The 13694-nt window shown below is 39.1% G+C and overlaps 1 protein-coding gene across 1 annotated transcript in view; it reads left to right on the top strand.

Annotated features, from left to right (window-relative positions):
* Window positions 1-13694, top strand: part of LOC108579435 — a 77346-nt gene that overhangs the window by 42072 nt on the left and 21580 nt on the right. Inside the window, exon 6 of the mRNA XM_017942974.1 lies at window positions 7815-8031. Coding sequence (XP_017798463.1) covers window positions 7815-8031 — 217 coding nt within the window. The remainder of the gene's footprint in view (window positions 1-7814; window positions 8032-13694) is intronic.

Here is a 13694-nt window from a genome sequence, read left to right as displayed (position 1 = left end):
GGTTGAAGTTTAAATAGAAAATTATTTCTTAAGTCTTCGTCTTTGATTCAAGACGAGTGAGTGTATTTGATGGAAAAAGTAAATACTGAAATTTCAGTGCTAGAATATGTCCTGTTTCAAGGACATATTCTAATAGTGTACGCTAAAGTTAGATTAGGCGACGGATTACTTTTTGTTTTAAGAGGGAAATGGGTAGTTGCATGCATTTAATATTAAGGAGAAAGTAGACACTACACTGTAGTAAGTAAAGTGTATTCTAATTCAAGGAGGAGCTAAGTTTAATATAAAAATTAAAAAAAAAGAAAAGAGAAAAATCGATTATACGATTTAGGGTTCCAGAGTACATTTTGCCTCGAGTGAAAAGTTGACGTAAAAGATCAAGATTTATTTTCACTTGCTAGAATGGTTTCATTCTTTCCAGCATCTCTGTTATCTTTCGTGAAAAATATCGTTAATACAATTACATTTCTCTTGCGAAGTTTGAGTAGCTCTCGGTGTGCTGTATGCTTTTTATCCCTCGGAGTTTCTGTATGACTTCGTTTTAATACATTTTAAAGGAGAGACGCGCAACCGAGGTTTTATTGGTTATTGCACAATCTAGATGAAATGAGATGCACAGCTGATGAATTTAATAACTAAAACTGTTTTTAAACTTCTGTAAACTGGTCGCTATTGAATACCATTTTCGCCAATTAATTCGCCGACCTATATTATATCAGCATGGAGACGTTTTCTCTCTCGACTTTTTAAACTATTATTGCATTCAAATTTTTTTCACCAACCATATGTATAGTCTTTCAGTTTAATCAGTAATTAGAGTGAATACATTTTTTGAAATCGTTCGTAGTTTAAAAAAAAATAGAAAGTTATTAATACGACAGAGTGGTACAGCAGAGTTCAGCTGTATTTATAAAGATAAGTTTTCTTTCAGTAAAAATAGCAACTTAATATTTATACATAATTTTCACGGTTCAAATTCTTCGTATTCCGACAATTCAATTTAATTTTGTAATTTAACTATTATAATTATTACAGTTACTAGATTTATCATTTTTGTCTCAAAAGTGAACTGGCTATAAGAGAGTGAATAATATACACAATATTTTTTTTGTGCTGTCCTATTTCTTCTTGTGTCGACTCATCGTTCCACCATTTTTCTTCCTTTATTTACACCTCGGTAAAGTTTACGTGCATCTTTATTTGTCAACAAACTGAAAGATGCAAGAAGAGGGTCGAGGATACGCCGAATGCTGCTCGAAACAACAGTATTTCCGTATTTGCATATATGTGTATCGACACACACGTTTTCGATAAAGTCGGTTCTCGCTCTAAAATGCATAAAAATCGAGCAATACCACAACCAACCTTGCATTCTATTCTTTCTTCGTCATAGTTATTTCTACATTCAAATTATTATTCCATATCATCTTCGCATTTAATTTCTCACATTTAAAACACCGACTAGTCGCAAAAATAGAGGGGAAAAATGAGGGAATTTTAATATCATATTTCCTTCTCCTTAACAGCTACCTTTTATCGAAACGGCCTCTTTATACCTCCAATAATATGAGAAATGGCTCACAATGTACAGTGAAACCCAACACACTATAAATTCGATCAATCTACACCTACGATCACTATAAAAACGGATAAATTCCCGCGGATACTCCAAGGAATTCCACGAGCCATTACACCGAGATCAGATCTTTACAAATCTACAGGGTTTCACGAAATCGACACCTCTGACGATTATCATCCCGATAACACCCCGGCTGCATCTTCATTTTATTACTTCTCACCGGGACTGTACCTTCCCTTGAACTTATCACGCCAGGAAAAACCGAAGATTTATGACTGCCGGCAACCCTTGACAAGATAAGGTCACCGATCGATTAGCGGAAGTGAGAAGGGACCGAGCTGTCGTTCCGCCTAATGGCAGCTCGATCGATGCCTCTTCCACTCTCGTCATTTCTACGTTGACTTTATACAATTTCCTCTCCCCCACGTTCAATTTCTCCGACCAATACGTGTACTACTCGAACGGGGGAAAAAGTATATTCAACGAACAGAAGACACTGTTGCATATGCATTGCTAAGATCGTGCAGCTGGGTTTTTGTTGTTGCACGTGAATAATGCGAAACACTCGCAGACCGTGATGTTTGCGATTCTTCGGTTTGTACGGCGAGGAATAAGAAGAAAACGAGGAGCGATATTTTCTTGTGGGTGCAGTTGACGCAAGAAATATAGCGAGGTCGGGAGTTAGAGCATTTTAAGTTTCCAGTTGGGACTGAATCTAGGATGAGGCATACTTCGTGTGAAATCTTGATTGAGGTTTTGAGCAAGTCCGATTTTGAAAAAAGTGAAGTTAACGATAACAATGGTTTTTATTTGTAAACAATCTATAGCTAAGTCACAAAATGGACTTGACCCAGTTTCAAAATAAAGGGCTAATATCTTCTCAGGTTTCCGTCGATTCGCTTGTCCTAAGCTTCGACAGCTGACCGGTTATTATATTTCTTCTACTGACTATACCTCCGTTTTTGAATAAAGCTGTGAGCATAAGGAAATCTATATTGTTATTAATGTATGATCACGTAGAGATTTCCTTTCTTCTCTAATGAAATATTGACAATATCTGCTTGTACCATGTTTGCAATCGCGTATTTGATTGCATCGCGTTACTTTCGTGAAAATCTCATTGTCATAATTCCAAGATATCCTTCGTTCAAACAACACAAATTTTCCAAGGATTCTTAAACAAAGTTTAATACATTTTACTCATAAACGAATAGTACAAAGATTCTTTTTTCTCTGTATTAAAATATCCGCAATTTCCAATTTTCTCGAGCAACCAAATCTACCATAAACGACCTCGCATCTTCAGAAATACTAATTACACACGTATAACACATTTCGTGTACAATATTCCGCTCACCCAGAACGGCATGTCCACCTTCATAATCCGCGAAAGAACGTTTGACAAAAGCAATTTGAAATAAAAACTTAAAAGAAAAAACAACAAGAAAAAAGAATGCATAAGAGAGATTGGAAAAGACCGCGCGGCGATTAAAAATGTTCCATTCCATCGTGTCCATCTGGCTGTGGCGCGAAAATCGATTTCGACCGGCGTTTGGTACAGGAAACGCGACTATTGTCCTCTCCCGTCCGCGATTTCGACTTAAATTACGCGCCGCTTCAATTTCATTGAACGCCGATCGCGTTGGTAAATCGGATAATCAACGGCCAACGAAACAGGTAACGCGACGAGCGATCGACAACACGATAGCGCTGGTAATAGGAGTAACTTTATCTCACTTCGCGGCATTTTGTTTCCAACTTGTCCCGCGCGAACCCCCGATGACCTGTAAACTGATAACATCCCCCCGGAAGATACAGCGTGACCCCTTATATTACGCATTATGCCACCCGTTCCGGGCGCGGGCCCGAAACACGGCTGGTTCGCAATTAAGTTTGCTGTCTGGAGCTATTGTCTGCGCGGCGAATAAATTTTTCGGGGACACCGGGGGGATCGGCGGGGTGTCAGGTGGAAATTAGCAGCTTGTGCGGTTTTGTGCGTGGTTTAAAGGTTAAGTGGGAGCGCGATGGTATAGCCGGTGGAATAAATATAGCGGGGTCGTAAATTAAGGGGCTATTCCACTCTATAGGGTCGAGTGTCGTTTTGTACGCCTTCTTTGAGATTTTTTTACGAAGAAACTGTGAGACTTTTTACTATCGATTTTTTGCACACGTATTCAGTTACGTTTCAAGAATATTCGCTATTTTTTTTTTTTTAGCGAAAATAATTCAAATTGACTGAATTACAGGTTACTCGGTGTGGTCACTTTAGGAAAAAGTGTCCTACCGGCTGACACGATTCCGGCCATTCTACTTATCCCAAATGAAAAAGTCAAAAAGATGGTTGATTAGTATGAGTGTGGTGGCTATGGTGTGAGCCAAGATAAAAAAATATCGAAAATTTAAAAAATTAGGGCACTTTGAAGTTTGAACGTCCATTTTCTCCATTTTTTTCGTGCTTGGAAAATGCAACGAAAGAAGACAGAAACTGTGCAGGCGCGGTGAATGCATAATACGGCTCTGATTGATAGTTCCTGTCCTTATTTTCGCATATATCTCTCAATTGCTCTATCAGAACACTCGAAACACGTTTACTCTGACTCCCGTCCGATTTTCCAAGCTCGCTATATTTGTTCCATCGGCTATACAGTCCTAAATGCGGCAACACTAATCGGTCCCACAGTTCGAGACTTTAATTTACGACCTGGCCATATCGTGGTCCGTACTACACGATTTGAAAAGATGAACAGGTTAAAAGCTCTTCAACGGGAACATTCGATTTTCGTAGATTTATGTTTCTTTTTAAGTAAGCAATTTAAAGGTAGCAATATTTAGAAGACAGTACACCACAAGTAGAAAGACTTCGAAGATTAGGATGTGTTTTTACGAGATTGAGTAAAATGGTTAGAACTGCAGGTTTATTTAAAAAATTTAGACATCGTGTTTTTTTTTCAAGTGTAACGTACATAGAATCAAGTGTGAATGAAATGTTTTAATATACGTGAAAATGAGGTGTATAATATTCATAGACTTTTATGCACACAGTGACGAGCGATAACGCAATTTTTGTTTTTAATGTAGAACAGCTAAAAATGATCTTGTATGCAATTTATGTATTTTAAAATTACATTGTTACCTTGGTTGTTTTAAACGAAACACGAGAACTTTTTAGATTTTATTACAACTGTGGATTTATAACGAAGATTGTAGATATAAGATACACTCGTACAGTTAATAATTAGAAAAATTCAGCGACTTAGATCTCGTCTTCGTGTTACATTAATTTCCCCATATTTTTTCTAAAATTGATTTACAGTCTTGTCTAAGAGTCTTCAAATCTTTACTCCTAAAGGAGCGTAGTTATGGCGTGACAGAGTTGTCGAAACAATCAGAACAAGTTACTGTAAGGTAAAAACGGTCAGGATAACGGTGGTGAGCGGTGGAATAAAATATAAACGTGGGCGGTTAAACAGGGTGAATCCTTGTATTTTGAACTATACTGCACGAGTGCTGATACAATTCTGTCCTTCCTCAAAACCCTAGTCAAGAGGACCCCCTTGACAATATGGCCTTTCTTAGCCTTGAGGCAAAACTATCCCTAGGAGGGGGAAACGCAGCAGAAGACTGCACATGGCCCACTCAAGCCTTCGCTTTTTGGACTTTTCTAACATTACACTTAAATTTTAATAAAATCTAACATACTCCTGATAAAATTTATTAATAAAGAAAATTTTCATAGTCGCGAAAAATATGACGAATTTAACGTAATCTCTAGTACTCCGTGATAACTCAATTTCACCGGTTTTTAAACTTTACATATTCAGATCGGACTACCTGTATTTAATATTTGCGACATTTTTCTTTTTACCGCACATTGCTATCTCGTTTCTGCATTTTCCTATTTTTATCTCGCCAACGGATTGATAAATTAATACCGGGGTTATTCAGTTTCAATCTGTGTTCGACGCATCTGATGTGACACGCTTTTCAATTTCACTTTTCTCGGTAGAATTTAATGAACCGCCCGTGAACAATAGCCAGAAGATCAATGTCTTCATAATCACGTTGCACATTCAGGAATCAAACGCCAGTCATTGCCTTCCTGTCTACAAACTAACGTTAAACACGTTCACAGCACGGCCGCATCCGCTGACAATAAATACAGACGGATCGATATCTGTTGCACGACGCACGGATACCTCTGAAAGGAACACGATACTTCATCGATATCGCAATGACAGTGACGCTTTGTCATTGTTAAAGTTGTGCCTCGCCATACAGCAAAAGATTCCTTGAAATAAAACGAGTGAAAAAAAAAAAAGAAGAAACGAAATTACTCGAACGACGTGACTTTTTATCGACTGAAATCGCAATTTTACATTTCGCACTTCGGTAACGTTAAATCTTACATTTCTATTATTTTCTTATTATTCTATATGTAATTTCTTGTATTTCTATTATTGTTAAGGAATTTTTGTAATTTTTCAATTGATCTATTATACGAAACGAAGATTCAGACAGAATGACTACGAGAACTTGATATTTATTTGGACACTAATTATCAAGTCCTACTCATAAAATTTCTCACAGATCAGCTGTTTGATAAGACTATCGTAAACTTACTTAAAGTGACCAGATTTATTTAATACAGTACTGATTTTAAAGGCACCGTACTGATTTCAATTTTCTACTGAAATACACTACCGGCCAAAAGTATTGTGCACTTAAGTACCAAGCAATAATTACATTTAATAATAAAAATGTAGACAGTTTGATGTATTTATTTCGTCCATTTTATTTCACTACACTTACAAAATACAGTAAATTCTCTACAAGTGTCAGTCAGTTTGGATTCTACAAGTGTCAGTATAGATGGTCCTACGCCTAGGTTGCGTCATTGCTGTCAGTCAAGCGTGTAACGCTACACCACTCGGTTTCTTTTACGAGATTTCACGGCTCACAAATCATAATAGAAAAATATAATTTCTTTAATTTTACTTTTTTTCATCTGAAATTTGTTTAACATGTTGGTGAGACTTTTCTGATGAAAATGATATCAAATACGATATAATTTGAATAACATTTACTTATTAATACTTATTGAGTAATTAACTTAATGTCGGCCTGCCTCCACGTAAAAAAAAAAAGTAGGACCGATTCTATAAATTATAAAGCATAATACTATAATCCTATGCTTAAAATGTATTTTCTTGTGGCCGCCTGACAGCAACCTGTAAATCTGGCGTGACATTGAACGTGTTAATAAGTAAATGTTGTTCAAATTATGTCGTGTTTGATGTCATTTTTATCAGAAATATCTCATCAATATGTTAAGAAAAATTTCGGGATAAAATAACGTAAAATTAAAAAAGTTGGTATTTAAATCGCTTGGTTGCCTCGACTCATGTTTCACCTTATCTTTTATTCGCTGTCCTTGTCTACGTTCGGCAAACTACAAAGGCGGGCGCGAGGCTCGAAAACGTAATCCCTGACTCTACAAGTGTCAGGTTCAGATTCCTTGCGGACTGACACTTGTGGAGAATTTACTGTACATCCTTCTTCTTCTTTATCAAAAATCGAACCGAATTTGCCATCAGAAAATCTGACCAGTTTAGGCACCCCGTCCACCAAACTGTACCAATTAATCCACGCAATAAGCCACACATAATCCCGACATAATCCTTCCGGTATTACAATCATTCGACACACTCGCTCGCGCAAAAATCAATAACCAAATACCCACGATTAGAAACTTACTTAGCAGATTTCCCATATACCGACCCGCTTACTTAGCCCACCAAACCTCGTCAAACCTACCCAAAACAAATTCATCAACAAGCAAGTTACTTTAGCTACCCTAACCAATCATCCCATAAACGAACGACCACAATCTGGTAGCATGACGCAGTGATCCAGCCGACGCGGTCTTCTTCAACGAACGTTAAACCTGACGCTTTAACATCTAACGCTGGCTTTCCACGGCGACACAGCCGTCGCATCGATCGCGCGGGGGAGTATTATCTCTGTGCAAAACGACTACACCAGCAACTCTCCATACCTCTGTCCTCCCTCTTTCCACCCACCCCTTGTTCCTCCCCGTTTGGTGCACACGTGCAGGAGCAACGGCTGCGATGAAATCTGTGCGCACGAACGATGCACAAACCACGGTATCTGATCGCCGACGCGTTTTAATGCGTGATTATCGTGCGAACATTGTATCGTTTGATTGTTTTAACAGCGCCATTCGGCTGACCGGTCCATTCATCACCATGGTCTACAGTATGATAACCGGGGATATGTTGACCTTCGGGATAATCTACATGGTGGTGCTGTTCGGTTTCTGCCAGTCGTTCTACTTTTTGTACAAAGGCTTCCCAGGAGTGAAATCATCCCTCTACAGCTCCTATCACTCGACCTGGATGGCACTGTTTCAGATAACCCTCGGCGATTATAACGTAAGCTCACTCTCTCTCTCTCTCTCTCTTTCTCTTTCTCTCGCTCCTCTCCACGACAATCGCCATAAATCAGCGTTTTATTGTCGCGGTTATTTTCTACTATCGCGTGTGTGCACACGTGCACACACATGCCCTCGCCGCGTGCTACGCCTTTTTCCGCTTTAATTTCGCCCACTGGCTTTCTCGTTTAGTTCAGTTTTGAGGCGAGCGCAGGCGGATTTATCGATGGTCGAAGGAGAACGAAACGCGGGGAATTCGCTGCTCGAGAGTGTACCGTAGCGAAGAGATGGAATCGGGTGCATAACGGATTATGGAACGTTCTCGGTTTCGGATATCGTTCGGGGGATAGTAGGATGGAGTGTAACAGTTTGCACGACTTTTTCGTCCTTCAAGATTCTTTTTTTTTTTTTGTTGGAACGCGAAGGGAAGTGTGCAACGAGAAGTATGTTTGAATAAGATAGTACGTGGATTTTTTAATCTATATTTTAACACTGGAAGTAACGGCTGGGTCAAAAATGACATTAGCGAATTTACAAAAGAAAGGGAATGTTTGATACTGACAAGTATCATGGTTTTCTGCATCTATACTTCCATTTGTACGGATATGAATTTAATCTTTCAATTATGTTTTAGTTAGATAAAAATTCATTTGTAGAAAGTCGCTAATGGGTCACTTTTGACCCGGACAGCCGTTCCAACGTTAAACCACGTATCTCGAGGCGCTGCAGAATATTTTTAATTAAAGGAATTTTGGATATTTATGAAAGACGATTAAATGTTACCGTTTGATAAATTTCAATTGTAAGGTCTCAACAGTTATAGTGAAAAGAGACCGACTTATGGTGTAGTCAGTCACAAGTAGAAGCAATTGAATGATATTGTGCATACATAGTTACTCCCAAAAATATTAGGACGCTAGATAAGCTTGCTTTTCCAAATAGTGACGGATTAAGTTGATGTTCTTTCATAATCAGACATTTATTGTACTTTAGGACTGACACGGCAATACACGAAATACCAAATCAAATATAATCAAATTAATAACACCCTGTATATTTTTTCTTCATATGGCACTGTACACGTGTTCAGATTAGAACCAATCAAAATATGCGAAGAAAACACTAAACCATCAAGTCTAAAGAAAATTCAGCATCCCTTTCGCAACAATAATTTATTCAAAACGATAAATACACTTCTCTGTCTCACATAAATAAATTTCTCACTTCTTCATTTCATTTCACACGTATTATCCCTCACTCAATCACGTCTCCCCCGTGTCTATTACTTTTTAACGTTCACCGAACTACCGAAAGAGAAACCCCATCGTTTGCACTTACCATCGAAATGAATAGAATCGTTCCACTCATTTCCGTCGCCCTACGGGGAGAGACTTTCAAAAAAGATTCCACGTAACTAAGAGCATCGCGAACCAGGAGGAGAAACTTCAGCAACTGACTACCTCACGAGTATACATATGATACAAAAGTTCATTGCACAATGTTAATGTTTCCCATAATATTCCTCGCGGCATAAAGGAGAGTGGGGTTATAAAGGGAAGAATGGTCCTTTGAAACGTTTGACATTCTAAGTCGTTCGTCGTTCAGAACAGATAAAGGCTCGTTTGTAACTTTTGCCTGAAAAGTCGCGAGGATTGTTACAAGCTGTATGGCGCTGCTGCTCGGTTGCTGTTGTTGTGTGAACGAGGAAAAAGTTGAATGACGAGAAGGATCGGGCAATTTCGTAAATCGTGCCAGCATGTCAATGGAGAGCGCTACTCCCAGCGGTATTCGCCCGTGTGATTTTTTCGCCGCGGTTTCCGCGAAAGGGTTAAGAATATAAACGCCGCTGCTCGTAAATCAGTTTCAATCAGCGGTATACCTGCTCGTACGTGTTTCTTTTTGTCCCTCGATACGACCGGTTTCGATCCACAAGAAACTGCCACGTCGTTAGAGTGACAGATTCTTTTTTTTTCTTAGAGTGAATCGTTCGATGTGTTATCTGCTTCGTTATCCGGTCGGGTTAAATCGACGTTCCTTAGAATTACGGTGAAATATGTATTAAGCTGTTGCAAAACTAATTTCGCGGATGTAAAAATTTCAATTTGTCTTTTCGATCTCGTTAAATATTTCTAATTAACGGATGGTTGTATATTCGGACCACAGATATAATGATAAACATATGATATTTGTATTAAAAATGTCAAATAAAATCGTTTTTCTAATTTTTCTATAATTTATGAAAGTACGAAGGCTTTGTAAAATAAACTTGGCTAGCTCGTAAATAAAACACGCTCGTAATGTATATTTTTTAACGAAGCTTCAAACGATCTATGTTTATACAACATTTTTTCCTTATTTATACCTGTAAAACATACCGACAAAGTTTGACAAAGTTTGATCAGAAAAAATCGAGACACCCTGTATATTTGTCGCACTACGAGATTCTAGACTGACACGTTCTTTTCATTATCTTAATAATTTTTTAATAACTGTTTAGGTTTGCTTCACGTTTAATCACTCACGTCCGTGTCTCACACGTGCTCAACTAATCGTCCAATAACTGCAACTATACTTCATTATTTTCTTTCATTGTCCAGATTGCCTTATCCTTTCTATTATGGCAAAACGCGTGAGTTACAGCATGGGAAACTTATTTCTATACCTACATCTGAGATATAATTTAACATATAAGTTGCATAATTCTCACTTAAAATATTTGATCTTCCAGGTAAAAGATTGAAATTTCCGGCCAGATCGTTATCTCGCACATTTCCTATCCGTGTTTGTCTCAAGTTTACAATTTTCTTATCGAAAAGCTACTAAAATTGGACGATAAAGTAGACGACAATTCTGGTTATTGACACAAGGGTTAAAATAAAATAAAATTGATGATTTTTGGCCTGTGGCGACCGCCACGATAAAGTAGACGACAATTCTGGTTATTGACACAAGGGTTAAAATAAAATAAAATTGATGATTTTATACGAGGCGAAGGATAATCGAGGCGAAGAGTCGAGAGATGTTTTTCCAAACATCTCCGGGTTTCTTCGTCCTCGAGGACAAGAGTATCGCCTTGGCAATGCAGGCCCGCGTCCCCACTTCCTGGGACTTTCCCAGGGGAAAAGGGGCTACTCAAGGGAGCCCCGAAAAAGGCACGAGGCTTTTTCTACACGCATCGTGTCGCCTATACATTAAAAATAGTTTCAGCGTTATCTGATTTAAATAAATATATATTTCTGTTAAGCAACCGAGGAGAAGGGTAGGAGAGACGAAGGTTAATAAAGCCGTACTCTACACACTTTCAAACCTCGTTTTACTTAGGCGCGGCACGCGTGAACCTTACTCGCTAGCGCAAGTAAAAGCGATGAATACAAGATCATCCTTTTCGACTGTCCCTGTTTCCGCCGGTCTTTCGGGTTATATGCCCCTGTCCTTAGACAAGGACAGGGAGCAAGCCGCGCTACCGAAAAGCACGGGACGGGAAAAAGCGCGGGCGTAAAAGCGCGCGTAACAAAAAGGGCGCCAACTTTCTGGCGAGAGTTGGCTGGTCAGGAAAAACCCTGACCCGTGTGAATCTGGCTACCAGATGCGAGAACCGACCATAGCCAGACTCGCACGGCCTTAGCGGAGGGCTTTACAGCATTCATGGGCGTAGCTACACAACCTTAGTGTAATAATTATTTTTACACCACGTCACTTCTAAAGGCCCATCAAGTTGAGAAAAAGGCGAACGTTAAGGGGTCGATAAGTGTCCTAATACTCAGGACCGAGAGTGCGCCTCCAAACACCCGGAAATGAGTGGAATTATAAGGAAAAAGTGTCCTAATTCTCGCGCCATTTATTCGAAAGAAAAGAATAATTTTCTAATACCATTCACCTCGACGATACCGCGGTAAGAGCCTCTCCACTCGCGAAAATTCAATCTCCGAGCACCTAAGGGTTCTGAATCCCACCCAGTACGAGCCGTTTGCAACCAAATCGCCACGTTACAAACAAGATGAGAAAGGAACGAAGAAAGAAAGAAGCCACGTCTGGTTCTCCTTCCATCGTTGGAAGTGCGTTCAAACGCGAGAATCCATTTTTAATGGTAACACCGCGCGAAGCTAGTGGCACCGGTAGCAGCGGTATACATAGATCGATAGATCACGAGTCGCGGGAGGCGGCACGCGCCAGGAAAAATTGGCCCGACCCGCGGCGCGCGGTTTCGCGCGTTTCAATTAATCGAATTTCACCGATGAAATATCAAGACAATTCGGAACGCGCGCACTGTATCCCCGGCTAATTGAATTACATTCAACGATCCGCCCTTCCTACCCCCGCCCATCCTCCGCCCTTTTCACCCTGGTGTCGGTGAAAAATAACGCGCAACGCGCCGCGCTCCGCTGAGATCTCGCATGTCTCTCGCGTAATTAACGAATCGATTATACGCTCGCGGATAGGAACTTTATTCCACCGGCGAAAAATCTGCTCGGGGCATTTACAAATCGGACGATCCATCGTTGGATCTTTGAATTATTCGAGTAAACGTGAAGAATTTTTCCTGGCGATTCGAAGGAACTTTGGAGGATTGCTTTTTATTCGGTGCAACGTTCAACTGGAGGAGAAGTGTTTTGAGAAATTGTGCTTAACTTTGTTGGCGTTCTTTGAGAAATTTAGCGACTCGTGAGTGAATATTGTAGGAAAAATTGTCAAGTAAGAACTTTGAAAGTATAGAAAAAGAAATTCGATCGTTGGCTTAATACTGCGATCAAATATTCTCAATATGCAGGGTTGGCTATTTAACTCCACGTGAGTTCAGCAATATGTGCCAACATAATGAGAGAGGGGCATTATGTACATACACTATCAATTACACAATTTACGTCAATATTGAATCTGCTATTAATGCTTTATAGATTTGAAATTGATGCTGATGAATTTGCGATTTATCTGAGTAATAAAAAATTCGTTAAAAAAATACTGAAAGCTGCTATCACTTTTCTGGAAATTTTTGCGTAACTTCCAAAGCACAGTGATACCAAACTTTTATCCCCTACTGTACGTATAATACTTTCTTTGCGTTTAAAGGCAATTCGAACATTTAAAGGTCTTCGCGTTTTTTAAATAGAATGTTATGTATCTAAATAACGTTAATTTCTGAATAAAAGAGCGTTACAATTATTACTTCTAAATACAATACTTAATACGATTAATGAAACTGATATTATTAGAGATTAATATTTATTAGATATTTAAGAATACGAAAAATTTTCGGTCCAAATGATACATTAAATACCAAAGAAAGAAGAATTTGTGCCTTGATTTTAGATCAAAATTGACCAAATTTCACACAAAGGCACACATTTGCGTTTACTATTCGGACAGTGTCGCAAAAAAGTTGAAACGATGAATTCCACAGTCTCTCCGTAACTCTGTACCATTCTATTATCTTTATAGTTCACGCGAGCCACAACGATATAATCGATCCGTTTAACAATAGATTCGACCGACAAACTGATCCATCCTCGAGGGCCTTCGGCAAATTCGTCAATAAAACGCGCAGGAACTCGTACGAGCCAAAACGGATCGACACTCAACACGTCGGTTTCGCGCGTAAATAACCGGCGGACAGATAAATTCCCAGTCGCGTTATAATCGTTGAATAAAATTCCCGTAACGGTAAGT

Source organism: Habropoda laboriosa, unplaced genomic scaffold, assembly GCF_001263275.1.
Source record: "Habropoda laboriosa isolate 0110345459 unplaced genomic scaffold, ASM126327v1 scaffold14, whole genome shotgun sequence".
Classification (NCBI taxonomy): Eukaryota; Metazoa; Arthropoda; class Insecta; order Hymenoptera; family Apidae; genus Habropoda; species Habropoda laboriosa.
This window is presented reverse-complemented; position numbering and strand designations above follow the sequence as displayed.